This window comes from Macaca mulatta, chromosome 4 (genome assembly GCF_049350105.2).
Source record: "Macaca mulatta isolate MMU2019108-1 chromosome 4, T2T-MMU8v2.0, whole genome shotgun sequence".
Classification (NCBI taxonomy): Eukaryota; Metazoa; Chordata; class Mammalia; order Primates; family Cercopithecidae; genus Macaca; species Macaca mulatta.
Window position 1 is genome coordinate 70,901,552 of NC_133409.1, and position 15,484 is coordinate 70,917,035.

Sequence of the window (15,484 nt, forward strand, 5' to 3'; positions counted from 1 at the left end):
ATTTGATAATATATACATACCTTTAAAATAATATGAAGCCGAAATTATCAGGAAACTCTTAATTCCTATCTATGGTCTACAAACCATATTTTAGAGAGAAAATATCAATTCAATTTATCTTAAGAATCTTTTCTTTCAGTTTCTCTCTAGTGACTTTACCTTTTTAAAAACAAACAAACAAAAATACACAAGAAACTAAAAAAAAAAAGGAAAGAAAAATAATACATATAAAAGATTCCTACAGAACAGGTAGCTAAGAGCCCCAAATACTGAACTGAATAGTAGATGCTCTATTTCATCACAAATTGCAAGTATCCTATATATTTTATGTGTAAAGCAGGTCTTTTCGTGCAAGTTTATTTTATGTTGGATACTTTTTTTTTTTTTGAGACAGAGTCTCACTCTGTCGCCAGGCTGGAGTGCAGTGGCGCGATCTCTGCTCACTGCAATCTCTGCCTCCCAGGTTCAAGTGATTCCCCTGCATCAGCCTCTAGAGTAGCTGGGACTACAGGCGAGCACCACCACGCCCGGCTAATGTTTTGTTTTTTAGTAGAGACGGGGTTTCACCATGTTGGCCAGGATGGTCTCGATCTCCTGACTTCATGATCCACCCACCTCAGCCTCCCAAAGTGCTGGGATTACAGGTGTGAGCCACCGCACCTGGCTGCAAGTTTATTTTATATTAAAAAGATAAGATGTTTAAAATATACTGCTCCTTTGACAGGAAGGTAATTGTGAGTAAAGTCACCCTCTGTACCTGTGAGAAGTATACATAAGCCTTATGAAGAATGAAAACCTAAGTAGCCATGCATTCCATACCTTCTTGAGCTTCTCTATCATTTCTTCAATGAGAATGTCTCCATTCTGAGAAACCTTGCTTTCCATTTGAGTCAACCACTCACAGAGTTCCTTGTTCTTTTCACTGAAGACTGCCCATTCATTCAATCTTTCACCTATTTGCTGCCGCCTTAAGGAGAGCTGAAAAGTTCAAAACAGGAGAATAGGCAAAATGATTATCAGAGAGAAGCCCACACCCCAAGGAAAATAGCAAATAAACTAGGACTAAAATGAATGATAGTCGTACATCTTTTTAGCCCACTGTTTCCTGAAGTCCAGGACTTGCTATTATACAAGTGGGAGACATTGAATCCTCTAGTTATTTCCTGAAGGTTCACATACACATTAGCTTATTAAAGGTTCTGGATAATGCAATTTCACACAGTTGGTTGAGGATAGATAGGATACATGACCAGTGAATGTAAGAAAGAAAGAAGAAATGGAAAAGAGTTTGTAAAGAAGGAAAGAAGGGAAGTAAAAGGAAAGAGAGATGGTAAAGAAGGGAGGAAAACAAAGGAAAGAAAGAAAAAAAGAATAGAAAGATGAAAGAAAAGAGTAAAAATAGGGAAGGAAGAAGGAAAAGAAGAAAAGAAAGGATGGAAGACGAGCCTCGGTTATCCGGAGAGTGAGGGAGACGGCAGCATCGAAGTGAAGCGGCCTGAAGCGGGGGCAGGTGTCCTGAGGCTCAGCTCCATACTGACACGTGAACTCCAGGCAAGTTCCTCTACTTCTCTGCAGTTTTCATTATTTATTTATTTATTTTTGTTTCTTTTCCTTCTTTTTTTTTTCTTTGCATGATAGCTTTATTAACATATATTTCACATATCATACAAAATCACCTGTTTAAAAACGTATAATTTAGTGCTTTTTAGTATATTCACAGCATTTGTGCAATCATCATCATAATCAATTTTAGGATATTTTCATCATTCCAAAAAAAAAAAAAAAGCCAGGTGTGGTGGCTCACGCCTGTAATCCTAACACTTCGGGAGGCCAAGGCGGGCGGATCACTAGAGGTCAGGAGTTCGAAACTTGCATGGCCAACATGGTGAAACCCTGTCTCTATTAAAAATACAAAAATTAGCCAGGCATGGTGGTGCACACCTGTAATCACAGCTACTTGGGTAGCTGAGGCAGAAGAGTTGCTTGAGCCCAGGAGGCAGAGGTTGCAGTAAGCCGAGATTGTGCCACTATGTTCCAGCCTGGGTGATAGAGCAAGACTCTGCCTCAAACAACCAACACCACCACAACAACGAAAACCTTCTAGCCATCAACAGTTATTCCACTGCTCCTCCTCACTTACCTCACAGTTCTAATCTCCCTTCTGTCCCTATGAATTTACCTGTTCTGGACATTTCATATACATGGAATCATACAATATGCAGTCTTCTATGACTGACTTCTTTCACTTAGCATATTTTAAAGATTTATCTGTACTGTAGCATGTATCAACACTTCATTCCTTTTATTGCTGACTATATTCCATTGTGTGAATATACCACATTGTATTTATCAACTCATCTTATTTGGGTTGTTTCCATTTTTTGCCTATTCTGAATAACGCTGTTATAAACATTTTGTGCACAAGTGTTTGTATGAATACATGTTTTCATTTCTCTTAGGTATTTATCTAGGAGTAGAATCTCTCGGTCATATGGTAACACTATAGATTGTTTTCCAAAGTGGCTGCCCATTTCATATTCCCGCCAGCAGTAGGATTCCAATTTCTCTACATCTTCACCAACACTTTTGACTACAGTCATCCTAATGGATGTGAAATGGTATCTGATGACGGTTTTGGTTTGCATTTCCCTGAAGGCTAACAATATTGAGACTCTTCGCGTTTCTTAGCCATTTGCAAATCTCCTTTGGAGAATTATCTACTCAAATCCTTTGTCTGCTTTTTTAATTAGACTGCCTTTTTATTACTGAGGTCTGAGAGTTTCTTATACATTACATATACAATGGACTTGTTTTCCTATCTCTAGGTCTACAATTATCCTTTCCAGAATTCTAAAATTTTCTGATTTCAAAATATAGTACTCTTGTGTTCACAGTGCTGGTTGAAATACTAAGGAATGTTTCTAGTTGAGCTAAACTACATGTTGGCAAAACATAATATGATTTGGTAAGAAGGTTTGAAGATGTTCTTCCACAGTTTTGTCATAATGCTAGCTATTCCGCTATTCATTCCACTGCACTAAACATGTCCCCATCGATTTTATTTTACCCCCAACATTTTATTACAAAACATTTCCGACACAGAAAAGCTGAAAGAATTGTTTGGTAAGCACTCATTATATACTACCTGGGCTCAAATTGTTAACATTTTGCTATGCTTTGTTTTAAGACATTTTCCCTCCTTAATACATTTACTTTTTATGTATTTCAAACAAATTTCCTTTTTAAAATGAAAATGAAAATATTTCTAAGGTATTACACACTTTCTAGTTATTAATTCTGCCTTGGATTGGCTCTGTTAGTGATTAGACAGATAACACAAACCTAAATATCTGTGATTCCACATCCTTGTAAACTAGTCCAGGAGCCCAGGATACGTATCCCAAGGCCAGCCTTAGGCATAGTGAGTTGCCTACAGAGTGAGCCCCAAAACCTACCATAAATTTTGAAAGGCCACCACGAGAAATTTATTCTTTTGATTCAATTCTGATCTTTTAAAATAAAAGTTTTTCTGGGTTGGGTGACACTGGTGAACCTACTAAGTATTTCCCCATTAGTATAATTTAGTTTCTCATTGAGGTTTTTGGAGGCAGAATAATACAGAACAGTCAAAGGGCAGTGAACTCACTTGGGATAGGTCCTACTAGAAATGGAAAAAGCTAAGGAAACACAGATTTAACAGTTTTGGAGACAAACTGTGTCACTTTACACCGTACCCCAAACAGCACCGAAGAAAACAATCCTTCCAGCACCCGTTACCCCTCTAGCTCTGAGGGCTGCGTGCACTCTGATCTTCTGCTGGATCTCTCAGATTGAGAACTCTTTGGTGAATACAGCCTTTTCCCTTTCATTCACACAGAGCAGCAAGAGTCAGGAGTCTGGCTGGTAGTTAAAGTCCTGGTTCAACTGATGGCCAAACAAACTATACTTTTATTATTTGGACTGCCCAAAGTAATCATTTTCTAAGAATCGAGGCTGGGCGTGGTGGCACATGCCTGTAATCCCAGCACTCTGGGAGGCTGAGGTGGGCAGATCACTGGAACCAGGAGTTCAAGACTAGCCTGGCCAACATAGTGAAACCCCATCTCTACTAAAAACAAAAATTAGCCAGGCGTGGTGGCAGGCATCTGTAATCTCATCTACTCGGGAGGCTGAGGCAGGAGAATCGCTTGAGCCCGGAAGGCGGAGATCGCAGTGGGCCAAGATCACGCCACTGCACTACAGCTTGGGCGACAGAGTGAGACGAAAAAAAAAAAAAAGAGAATCAAAACCCCTGCCCTTCAGACTGAAGATGAACAAGTAACTCCTCACACTTCCCCCAAATCTTGGCCATAAGCCAAGAATGAACTCTAGGCCTTTACTCACCAATATCTGCAGGGAGGATGGCCACATAATAGAAAAATATTACCTATTACTTTCATAGGTAGGTAATATTATCCCCATTTCAGAGACAAGGAATGTGAAAGCCGGACAAATTTGGGGTACTTGTTTAGAATCAGTACAAGATAAGACCAGCAAAGTTTGAGTCTTTGATATGGGGTGCAAATATGATTAAATATCCAGAGGCAGCTGAGATTCAAAAATAGTTCATGCATCACTGACTAACTGCACGACCAGGACAAGGTCCCTCATTTTCTCTGCGACTTACTTCTTTCATTTGGAAATTATTCTTATGTTTGCTCCAAAAATTCATTAGTCTGTAGTAAACAAGTGTCTCTATGTGCCCAGTAGTGTCCTATCAATATGGTAATATTATACAAACAAGAGGGTAATTTAAGAAATTGACTGGTAAGGACAGGCGCGCTGGCTCACGCCTGTTATCACAGCACTTTGGGAGACTGAAACGGGCGGATCACTTGAGCTCAGGAGTTTGAGACTAGCCTGGCCAACACGGTGAACCGCATTACCACTAAAAAATACAAAATTAGCCGGGCATGGTGGCAGGTGCTTGTAATCCCAGCTACTCAGGAGGCTGAGGCAGGAGAACTGCTTGAACCCAGGAGGTGCAGGTTGCAGTCAGTCAAGATCGCACCATTGTACTCCAGCCTGGGCATCAAGAGTGAAACTCTGTCTCAAAAGAAAAAAAAAATTGACTGATGCATACTAAAGACCTGACAACAGCTGGCCATTACTATGCTGTAGCTACTAGTACTATTATACACGACTACAGGGCATCACTTAAGTTTAAAATTTTTTTCTTCCCTTGACACTCATGTATTCAATATCTCCACTAAGCAGCTGGATTATACATAGATAGATAGATAGATAGATAGATAGATAGACAGACAGATATAGATAGATATATAAAATATATATTATATCCCTAGTGTTTATCACACACCATGAAAATGTTGCTTTCATTTTCTTACCACGGAGCTGTACCTTAAAAAAGACACAGTGAGGTTACAAGCACTGGGTGCAAACCAAGGCCAAATGCTTTTCAAGAGATGTGCATTCATAAGGGCGATGGCATTGTCCTTCTGGTTTGTACATCTAATATTTAGTCTATATACTAAATATTAAACTAAGTATATAGTAAACATTACTATATTATACTAAATATAAAGTAAACATTACCATCTCTTTCTTTGGATTCAGATGAAACCCTCAAATTATTTATCAGCTTAGCACATATTTATGTTTTTGCAAGGGCACAAATACATTGCATTGCCAGCAGCTGAGAAGCACCAGCTAAAACTTTCAGAGCGTGCAGCAGCTCAACAGGAAATACATCCTTTTCTGGTTGAAATATTTTTACCATGATGTTTTGACAAAACAACGAGCAATTACGATGATGACATATACTTATATTTCAGCTAGAATTACACACAAATCTACAAACCAAAACAGGAATAAAAACAAGTAGAAGCTCTGGCTGTACACAGGCACAACAAAACATTTGGGGTATCTACTTGAAAACAGATACTTTAATATATTAACTCTGCCCTGCAATGTTTACTCACGGCCTCTCTCCCTCATTCTCATGGCCAGTCCCAGGTACTCCAGACTCCTCGTCAATTGCTTCGGTCAGAATAGGAACAGACTACTTGCTCCTTAGTAGGGATGTTCCGTTGAACTCAAGTTTTGACTTTTACAACGAGACATAGGCGCAAGCTCATTTCCTTTTGTGGTTTCATACTTGACAGAAATTCAGCAGAAACAACTAACTCAAGAACTAGAAACCAATCTATGTCCCCCTTAGAGTTACATACATCCTGGCACCCTGATCAAACCCATGACTAAACTCTCATTGGTTTAAATATTATTTTTCAGAGTGAAGTATTAATAATATGAGATAAGTATGCTTTAGCTTCAAGCATTAAGACACTTCAACATGGAAAGTTTCTAAAAACACTACGTATTCCGTTTGCTGTTTCTTTTTCAATTCTTAGTCTACTCACAGGTGCAAGGTATTAATCTATTTACAGCATATCGCATGATCAACATCAGCTTTCGAAATATATTTTCAGATGGTTGTCTAGATATATCTAAGTCTGGAGAACAATTTTACGACACATGAATGACTAACTTAGCAATTAATAATAACAATAATTCCACGGCATTTTTACGAAATGGTTTTCCTAAATCAAAAAATATTGCATAACCACAATCTTCTTGACCTCCAAAATATTCGAAATCTTGTCATTATTTTACACTAAGAGAAACATAAGTACGAAGAAATAGAAGAAATGCCCTAACGTCTTAATTATAAACAATACATCATGAACACTTAGCTACCATAGACACTGGAGATACAAAGAAATGGTCTTTGCATATCAAAATCCTCATATTCTTGTAATGAGGTCATGAACATTAAAAAAAATAATACAATGCCACATTATGGCACAACCAAAAGAGAAATGAGAGTTCAGAGGACCAAGAACATACTGAGGGCCAAGAATTCATAAATGACATGGGAGGGGTTGCAGGATGTAAAAGAAAACAGGTTAGAAAATTAGAAGGGAAGCCCGGGTGTGGTGGCTCATGTCTGTCATCCCAGCACTTTGGGAGGCTGAGGTGGGTGGCTCACCTGAGGTCAGGAATTCGAGACCAGCCTGACCAACATGGAGAAACCCCGTCTCTACTAAAAATGCAAAATTAGCAGGATATGGTGGTGCATGCCTATAATCCCAGCTACTTGGGAGGCTGAGGCAGGAAAATGGCTTGAACCTGGGAGGCAGAGTTTGCGGTGAGCCAAGATCATGCCATTGCACTCCAGCCTGGGCAGTAAGAGTGAAGCTCCGTCTCAAAAAAATAAAATATAGAAGAAGAAGAAGAAGAAGAAAATTAGAAGGGAAGAAAGTGTCGGCAGGAAGAGTGGCATAATCCAGGTCTTTGGGGAGGGAAGTTTGTGGCAGGTTTGAAGCAAATAGGATCCAATCTCTAAAATATCTCTCTGAAGGCTTCATAGGCATCATTGTGATGAAGCGTTGTGATGAACATTACCACCCTCTATGAGTAACTCCACGTAAATTTCTCATTGTGTTCACTGAGAAAATGAAGCTTTGTGAAAGTAGCTAAATTCATTTTGAACTCAAACCATTCACATGTTGGTGAAAGCCATCTCTTATATGTGTCCCCCTTTTTAAAAAGTATATATTCATAGGAAACTGCTCACACATCTACCATGTGTGTTCCAGAGCTTTCTGTTAGTCCATGGACTGAGAAAAACCTGGGTTTTCACCTAAATATACAGAGAGAAATTTTTCTGGAAATACATTTCTTGTTGATATCACATAAATCAAGAGGCTCTGAGCCTCTTAAACTCTGTCTAATGGTTCCTGAAGGATGAGGATAAGCATCCCTAAGTTAGAGAAAATGTGGAGGATGGGAGACAAAAGAGATCCCAGGGCAGTACAATTGGCGGGGACATAAGAGTAGGGACATAAGAGTCCCCTCTCAACAGCCCCTTCCTCAGTCTTCCCACAGCAGAGCCCCTTCCTCAGTCTTCCCACAGCAGCTTCTTCCAGCCAGGCCCTCTGCTCCAGCTGCCACCTTGTCAGCGTGTTCATTTGCTTCCTCCCATCAATCTATCTCCTTCGCTCCCCTTCTCAAAACTCAATTCAAAATTTATCCATCTCAAGAAACATTTCCTTTATTCCTTGCCATCCACAGTAACCTTAGCTTGCTTACATCTTTATACAGTTTTTTTTCTCTGTGTGTGTGTGTGTGTGTGTGTGTGTGATGGAGTTTCGCTCTTGTCGCCCAAGCTGGAGTGCAATGGCGCGATCTCAGCTCACTGCAACCTCCAGCTCCCGGGTTCAAGCGATTCTCCTGCCTCAGCCGCCCAAGTAGCTGGGATTACAGGCACCCACCACCCTGCCAGGCTAATTTTTGTATTTTTAGTAGAGATGGGGTTTCACCTTGTTGGCCAGGCTGGTCTTGAACTCCTAACCTCAGGTGATCCACCCGCCTTGGCCTCCCAAAGTACTGGGAGGACAGACATGAGCCACCGCACCTGGGTCCTTTATACAGTTTTATATATTGTTTTGACCTGTTTATGCCTGGTTTTCTTCTTAACCGTACACATTCTCCTAGACTGATTTTAGTCTCAGATCAAGTTTAAACTTGATGGTAAGGACATTTATTACAGTTTGTTAATATCACAATAATTAAGATGACTGATCCATTTAACAGAGATATATCACAGCCTATTCTGTGCCAGGCAGGGGCACCTGGGGTATAGAAGTAACAACACAGACAAGGCCCCACTTCCTGAAGAGCATAACCTCAAGGCATTTGGGTCTGTTCCTCATTATGAGCCTTTGAATCTGCTATTCCTCTTTGCCTAGGATGTCTTCTCGCTGCCTTTCCACCAATCTTTCCCTTTCATTTCCAACTCAAAGTCAATCTGGGATCTTTTTTAAGATGTTGTGCACATAGAAGGTATTTAATAAATGAATAAAGTATGACTAAAAATAAATGAATATTAACTACCAGGAAACAACTACAGTAAATTAAGAGTGATAATAAATATTCCCTGTACAAAGCCAGCTTCACAGTATTAGCTAATATTGCAAATGCAACAACAATTTTTCATGTTTCAAGTATATCCACCCAGCAAAATCACAAATGTGAACCATAACATGGTGCTTTCTCTTAAGAATATTATGCCAGTCAGCGAAAGTGAAAGGAAAATAATCTAGTTTAGGTTGTTCTAAAATGTGGCAAAATATAAATATATTCATCTGAAACGTTCTTTTAGTAACCACAGTGTTCTTCCTTTGTCCATACTAAGAATGATGGGATGGGTCCACATGTGGGTTAAGCCATCTGACATTCAAATTCAACTCCCAGTTTTCCATCATCAAGATAATTCCATTTGTAGAACTTGTCTTACCTGGTGGCATAGTTCTTCCCACTGCCTTTGCAGAAGCTCTATGCGTTCATTAAGAATGGAGATATCATCAGCACTGATGTAGGCAGAGAGGGTGTCCTTCAGCAGCGTCAACTGGGTCAAGTCATCTGTCCAGCTCCCAACTGCATTTTCTAATTCCTAAATTAAAAAAAAAAAAAAACAAAAAAAAAAACTTGAATACCCATGGACATCTCCCGCCAATGATTTCTGAAGTGTTTTTGAATCCCCTCTTGATAGAATCTCCTTTGTACAGCTTTAAATATATAACTTGGGATCTGGAGGCATATCATGGCGATATTACAGATTTGGTTCCAGACCGCTAAAATAAAGTATATATCACAATAAAGTGAATCACAAATTTTTTGGTTTCCCAGTACATATAAAAGTTCTATTTACACTATACTATTGTGGATAAAATGTGCAATAGCATATGTCTAAAAAAAAACAAACTGCATACCTTAATTTAAAAATACTTTATTTCTAAAAAATGCTAATGATCATCTTAGGCCTCAGCAAGTCATAATCTTCTTGCTGGTAGAAGGTCTTGACTCAATATGAAAGGCCATTGACTGATCCAGTGGTGATTGATGAAGTCTGGGGTGGCTGTGGCAATTTCTTAAAATAAGACAAGGAAGTTTAAGCAGCATCAATGACTCTTTTTTACAAAAGGTTTCTTTGTAGCATGTGATGCTGTTTGAGAGTATTGTACTCACAGAACTTTTTTCAAAATTTGAGTCATCCTCTCAAACCCTACTGCTACTTTATCAACTAAGTTTATGTAATACTTGAAATCCTTTGTTGTCATTTCAACAATATCCACAGAATTTTTACCAGGAGTAGATTCCATTTCAAGAAGCCACTTTCTTGTTGACGGCCATACCACCCTAACTGTGCCCAATCTCATCTGATCTTGGAAGAAACCACTTTTTTTATTGATCCATAAGAAGCAACTCCTTATCCATTCAAGTTGCATCATGAGATTGCAGAAACTCAATCACACCTTCAGGTTCCATTTCCAATTCTAGTTCTCTTGCTGTTTCCACCCCATCTGGAGTTACTCCCTCCCCAACTGAAGTCTTGAACCCCCTCAAAGTCATCCACGACAGCTGGAATCAACTTCTTCCAAAGTCCTGTTAATGTTGACATTTTGACCTCCTCCCATGAATCATGAATGTCGCTTTTGTAAAAAAAAAAAAAAAATTGTTTTTAATTTTTGTGGGTATATAGTAGGTGTATATATTTATGGGGTACACAAGATATTTTAATAGACGATGTGTAAAAATCACAGCAAGGTAAATACGGTATTCATCACCTCAAGTATTTATCCTTTGTGTTACAAACAATCCAATTATACTCTTTTATTTATTTAAAAATGTATGATTAAACTATTACTGGATATATTCACCATGTTGTTCTATCAAATACTAGATGTTATCCTTTCTATTTTTTGTAACCATTAACCATCCTCGTCACCCCTGCAGCCCCCAGGCACCCTCCCAAGCTCTGGTAACCATCTTTCTACTCTCTATCTCCATGAGTTCAGCTGTTTTAATTTTTAACTCCCACACATTAAGTGGAAAACATGTTGAATGACAGTGGCAAAAGTGGACATCCTTGTTGTGTTCCAGATCTTAGAGTATTCAGTATTCAATCTTGGCAGGTTGTATGTGTCTAGGAAATCATCCACTTCTTCTTGGTTTTCCAATTTATTGGCATATAGTTGCTCATAATAGCCTCTAATGATCCTTTAAATTTCTGTGGTATTGGTTGCAATGTCTCTTTTTTCATCTTATTCAGTATGATGCTAGCTGTGGGTCTGCCATATATGGCTTTTACTATGTTGAGTTATGCTTCTTCTATGCTCAGTTTTTTTAGGGATTTTATCAGGAAAGGTTAAATTTTATCAAGTGCTTTTCAGCATCAATAGAAATGATCATATAACTTTTGTCTTTCATTCTGTTGATCTGATGTACACATTGATTGGTTTCAAAATGTTCAACCATCATTGCATCCCTGGGATAAATTCCACTTGGTCACGATAAATGATCTCTTTAAAGCACAGTTAAATTCAGTTTGCCAGTATTTTAATGAACATTTTTACATCAATGTTCATCAGAGATATTGTTCTATAATTTTTTTCTTCTTCTTCTTTTTTTTTTTTTTTTTTGATGTGTCTTTGTCTGGTTTTGTTATCAGGGTAATAGCCTCATAGAATGAATCTGGAAGTATTCCCTTCTCCTCTATTTTTCAGAATAGATTTAGTAGGATTGGTATTAGTTCTTCTTTAAATGTTTGGTAAAATTCAGCAGTGAAGCCATCAGGTCCTGGGCTTCTTTGCTGGGAGACTTTTTATTACGGCTTCAATCTTGTTACTTGCTATTGGTCTGCTTTTGGATTTCTTTGTGGTTCAATCTTGGCAGGTTGTATGTGTCTAGGAAATCATCCATTTCTTCTTGGTTTTCCAATTTATTGGCATATAGTTGCTCATAATAGTGCTAATGAGCCTTTAAATTTCTGTGGTATTGGTTGCAATGTCTCCTTTTTCATTTAGATCTTCTCTTTTTTTCTTAGTCTAGCTAATGGTTTGTCAATTTTGTTTATCTTTTCAAAAAATAAACTTTTCATTTTGTTGATCTTTTGTATTGTTTTCTTCATTTCCATTTCATGTATTTCTGCTGTAAGCTCTGTTATTTCTTCTACTAACTTTGAGTTTGGTTTGCTCTTGCTTTTCTAATTCTTAAAGATGCACTGTTAGGTTGTTTATTTGAAGTTTTTCTTTTTTGATATAGGTGCTTGAATCTATAAACTTCCATCTCAGTACTGCTTTCACTCTCTCCCGTAGGTTTTGGTATATTGTGTTTCCATTATTATTTGTTTCAAGAAATTTTTCTATTTCCTTTTTAATCTCTTTATTGACTCACTAGTCATTCAGAAACACATTGTTTAACTTCTATGTGTTTGTATAGTTTCCAAAATTCCTTTTGCTATTGATTTCTAGCTTTATTATGATCAGAGAAGATACTTGATATAGTTTCACTTTTGTTGGAATGTTTTAAGACTTGTTTTGTGACCTAACATACAGTCTATCCTTGAGAATGATCCACATGCTGGGGAGAAGAATGTGTATTTTGTAGCTGCTGGATGAATGTTCTGTAAATATCTATTAGGTACATTTGGTCTTTAGTGCAGATTAACTCTAGTGTTTTTTTTGTTGATTTTCTGTCTGGATAATCTGTCCAATGTTAAAAGTGGGGTGTTGAAGACTGCAGCTATTATCGTATTTGGGTCTATGTCTCTCTTTAGCTCCAATAATATTTGCTTTAGATATCTGGATACATGAGTGTATATAGTGACAGAAACCCAAGGAAAAAAAGTAAATGTATATTATTATTATTATTTGAGACACAGTCTCACTCTGTCACCCAGGCTGGAGTGCAGTGGCATGATCTTGGCTCGTTGTAACGTCCACCTCCCTGATTCAAGTGATTCTCCCACTTCAGCCTCCCAAGTAGCTGGAACTACAGGAGTGCACCACCACGCCTGACTAATTTTTTTGTATTTTTAGTAGAGACGGGGTTTCACCATGTTGACCAGGCTGGTCTCGAACATATAAATGTATATTATATATTTATTTGGGTGGTCCAGTGTTGGGTGTATATATATTTACAAATGTTACAACCTCTGTTATATCCTCTGGTTGAATTAACCCCTTTTTCATGATATAATGACCTTCTTTGTGTCTTTTTATAGTTTTTGTCTTGAAATCTATTTTGTCTGATTTAAGTATAGCTATTCCTGCTCTTTTTGCTTTCCATTTGCATAGAATATCTTTTTCCATCCCTTTATTTTCAGTCTATGTGTGTCTTTATAGATGAAGTGCATTTCCTTTAGGCAACAGGTCATCGGGTCTTATGTTTTTTAATCCATTTAGTCACTCAATGTCTTCTGAGTTTAGTTCATTTATATTAAATGTTGTTATTGATAAGTAAGGACTTACTACTGCCATTTTATTATTTGTTTTTTTCTGGTTGTTTATATGGTCTTCTCCCCCTTTTTTCCTTCCTGTCTTCCTTTCAATGAAAGTGATTTCACTGTTGGTATGTTTTAATTTGTTGCTTTTTATTTTTTTGTATCCACTGAATGTTTTCAGATTTGAGGTTACCATGATGCTTTCAAATAATATCTTTTTTTTTTTTTTTTTTTTTTTTTTTGAGACAGAGTCTTGCTCTGTCGCCCAGGCTGGGGTGCAGTGGCCGGATCTCAGCTCACTGCAAGCTCCGCCTCCCGGGTTTAGACCATTCTCCTGCCTCAGCCTCCCGAGTAGCCGGGACTACAGGCGCCCGCCACCTCGCCCGGCTAGGTTTTTTTTGTATTTTTTAGTAGAGACGGGGTTTCACCGTGTTAGCCAGGATGGTCTCGATCTCCTGACCTCGTGATCCTCCCGTCTCGGCCTCCCAAAGTGCTGGGATTACAGGCTTGAGCCACCGCGCCCGGCCTCAAATAATATCTTAATACACATTATTTTAAACTGATGACAACTTAATACTGATTGCACAAACGAGCAAACCAACAAACAAGCAAAAAGGAAATGAGTAAAAACTCTAAACTTTAACTTGGTCAGCTCACTGCAACCTTTGCCTCCCAGATTCAAGCAATTCTCATGCTTCAGCCTCCTGAGTAGCTGGGACTAGAGGCACACGGCACCCCACCTGGTTAATTTTTGTAATTTTATTAGAGACAGGGTTTCGCCATGTTGACCAGGCTGGTCTCAAACTCCTGGCCTTAAGTGATCCCCCCACCTTGGCTTTCTAAAGTGCTGGGATTACAGGTGTGAGCCACTATGCCCAGCCATGTTGTTTCTTATTTATGTCTTATCAAACTTGTCTATACATTGAAAAGTTGTTGTAGTTATTATTATTGATCAGTTCATCTTTTTATCTTTCTACTTAAGATATAGTTTATACAGGCTGGGCGCGGTGGCTCACGCCTGTAATCCCAACACTCTGGGAGGCCGAGGGGGTGGATCGTGAGGTCAGGAGATGGAGACCATCGTGGCTAACACAGTGAAACCCCGTCTCTACTAAAAATACAAAAAATTAGCCAGGCGTGTTGGCAGGCACCTGTAGTCCCAGCTACTCGGGAGGCTGAGGCAGGAGAATGGCGTGAACCTGGGAGGCAGAGCTTGCAGTGAGCCAAGATCACGCCACTGTACTCCAGCCTGGGTGGCAGAGTGAGACTCTGTTTCAAAAAAAAAAAAAAGATATAGTTTATACAACACAATTGCAATGTGATAATATTCTGTGTTTTTCTGTGTGTTTACTATTTCCAGTGAGTTCTGCACCTTCACATGCTTTCCTATTGTTCATTAACATTCTTTTCTTTCAGATTGAAAAACTGCCTTTAGTATTTCTTGTAGGTCAGGTCTGATGTTAATGAAATCCCTTAGCTTTTGTTTGTTTGAAAAAGTCTATTTTTCCTTCATGATTGAAAGATGTTTTCACTGGGTATACTATTCTAGGGTAAAAGGTTTTTTTCTTCAGCACTTTAAAAATGTCACTTCACTTTCTCCTGTTTGGTAAGGTTTCCACTGAAGAGGCTGCTGCCAGATGTACTGAAGCTCCATTTTATATTATTCATTTCTTTCCTCTTGCTGCTTTGAGGATCCTTCTTTATTTTTGACCTTTGAGAGTTTAATTATTAAACGCCTTGAGGTAATCTTCTTCGAGTTAAATCTACTTGGTGTTCTATAACCTTCTTGTACGTGGATATTGGTATCTTTCCCTAGGTTTGGCAAGTTCTCTGTTATCCCTTTGAATGAACTTTTTATCCCCATCTCTCTTTCTACCTCCTTTTGAAGGCCAATAAGTCTTAGATTTGCCCTTTTGAGGCTATTTTCTAGATCCTGTAGGCATGTTTCATTGGTTTTTATTCTTCTTCATTTGTGTCCTCTGACTGTGTAGCTTCCTTCAAGCTCATGAATTCTTTCCTCTGCTTGATCACTTCTGCTATTAAGAGACTCTGATGCATTCTTCAGCATGTCAATTACATTTTTCAACTTCAGAATGTCTGCTTGATTCCTTTTAATTATTTCAATTTCTTTGTTAAATT

At 38.4% G+C, this 15,484-nt stretch overlaps 1 protein-coding gene across 15 annotated transcripts in view; it reads right to left on the bottom strand.

Moving 5' to 3' along the window:
• SYNE1 (spectrin repeat containing nuclear envelope protein 1) overlaps positions 1-15,484 on the bottom strand; it is a 529,762-nt gene that overhangs the window by 57,989 nt on the left and 456,289 nt on the right. For 13 of the 15 annotated variants that reach the window (XM_028847246.2, XM_077999556.1, XM_077999555.1 and 10 more), the window contains 2 exons: positions 9,359-9,514; positions 820-978 (listed from right to left, as the gene is read on the bottom strand). In XM_028847246.2, the coding sequence (XP_028703079.2) occupies positions 820-978; positions 9,359-9,514 (315 nt within the window). Of the gene's footprint in view, positions 1-819; positions 979-5,981; positions 6,208-9,358; positions 9,515-15,484 lie in introns of those variants that run through there. The other 2 variants (XM_028847265.2, XM_077999560.1) reach the window with 1 other exon arrangement.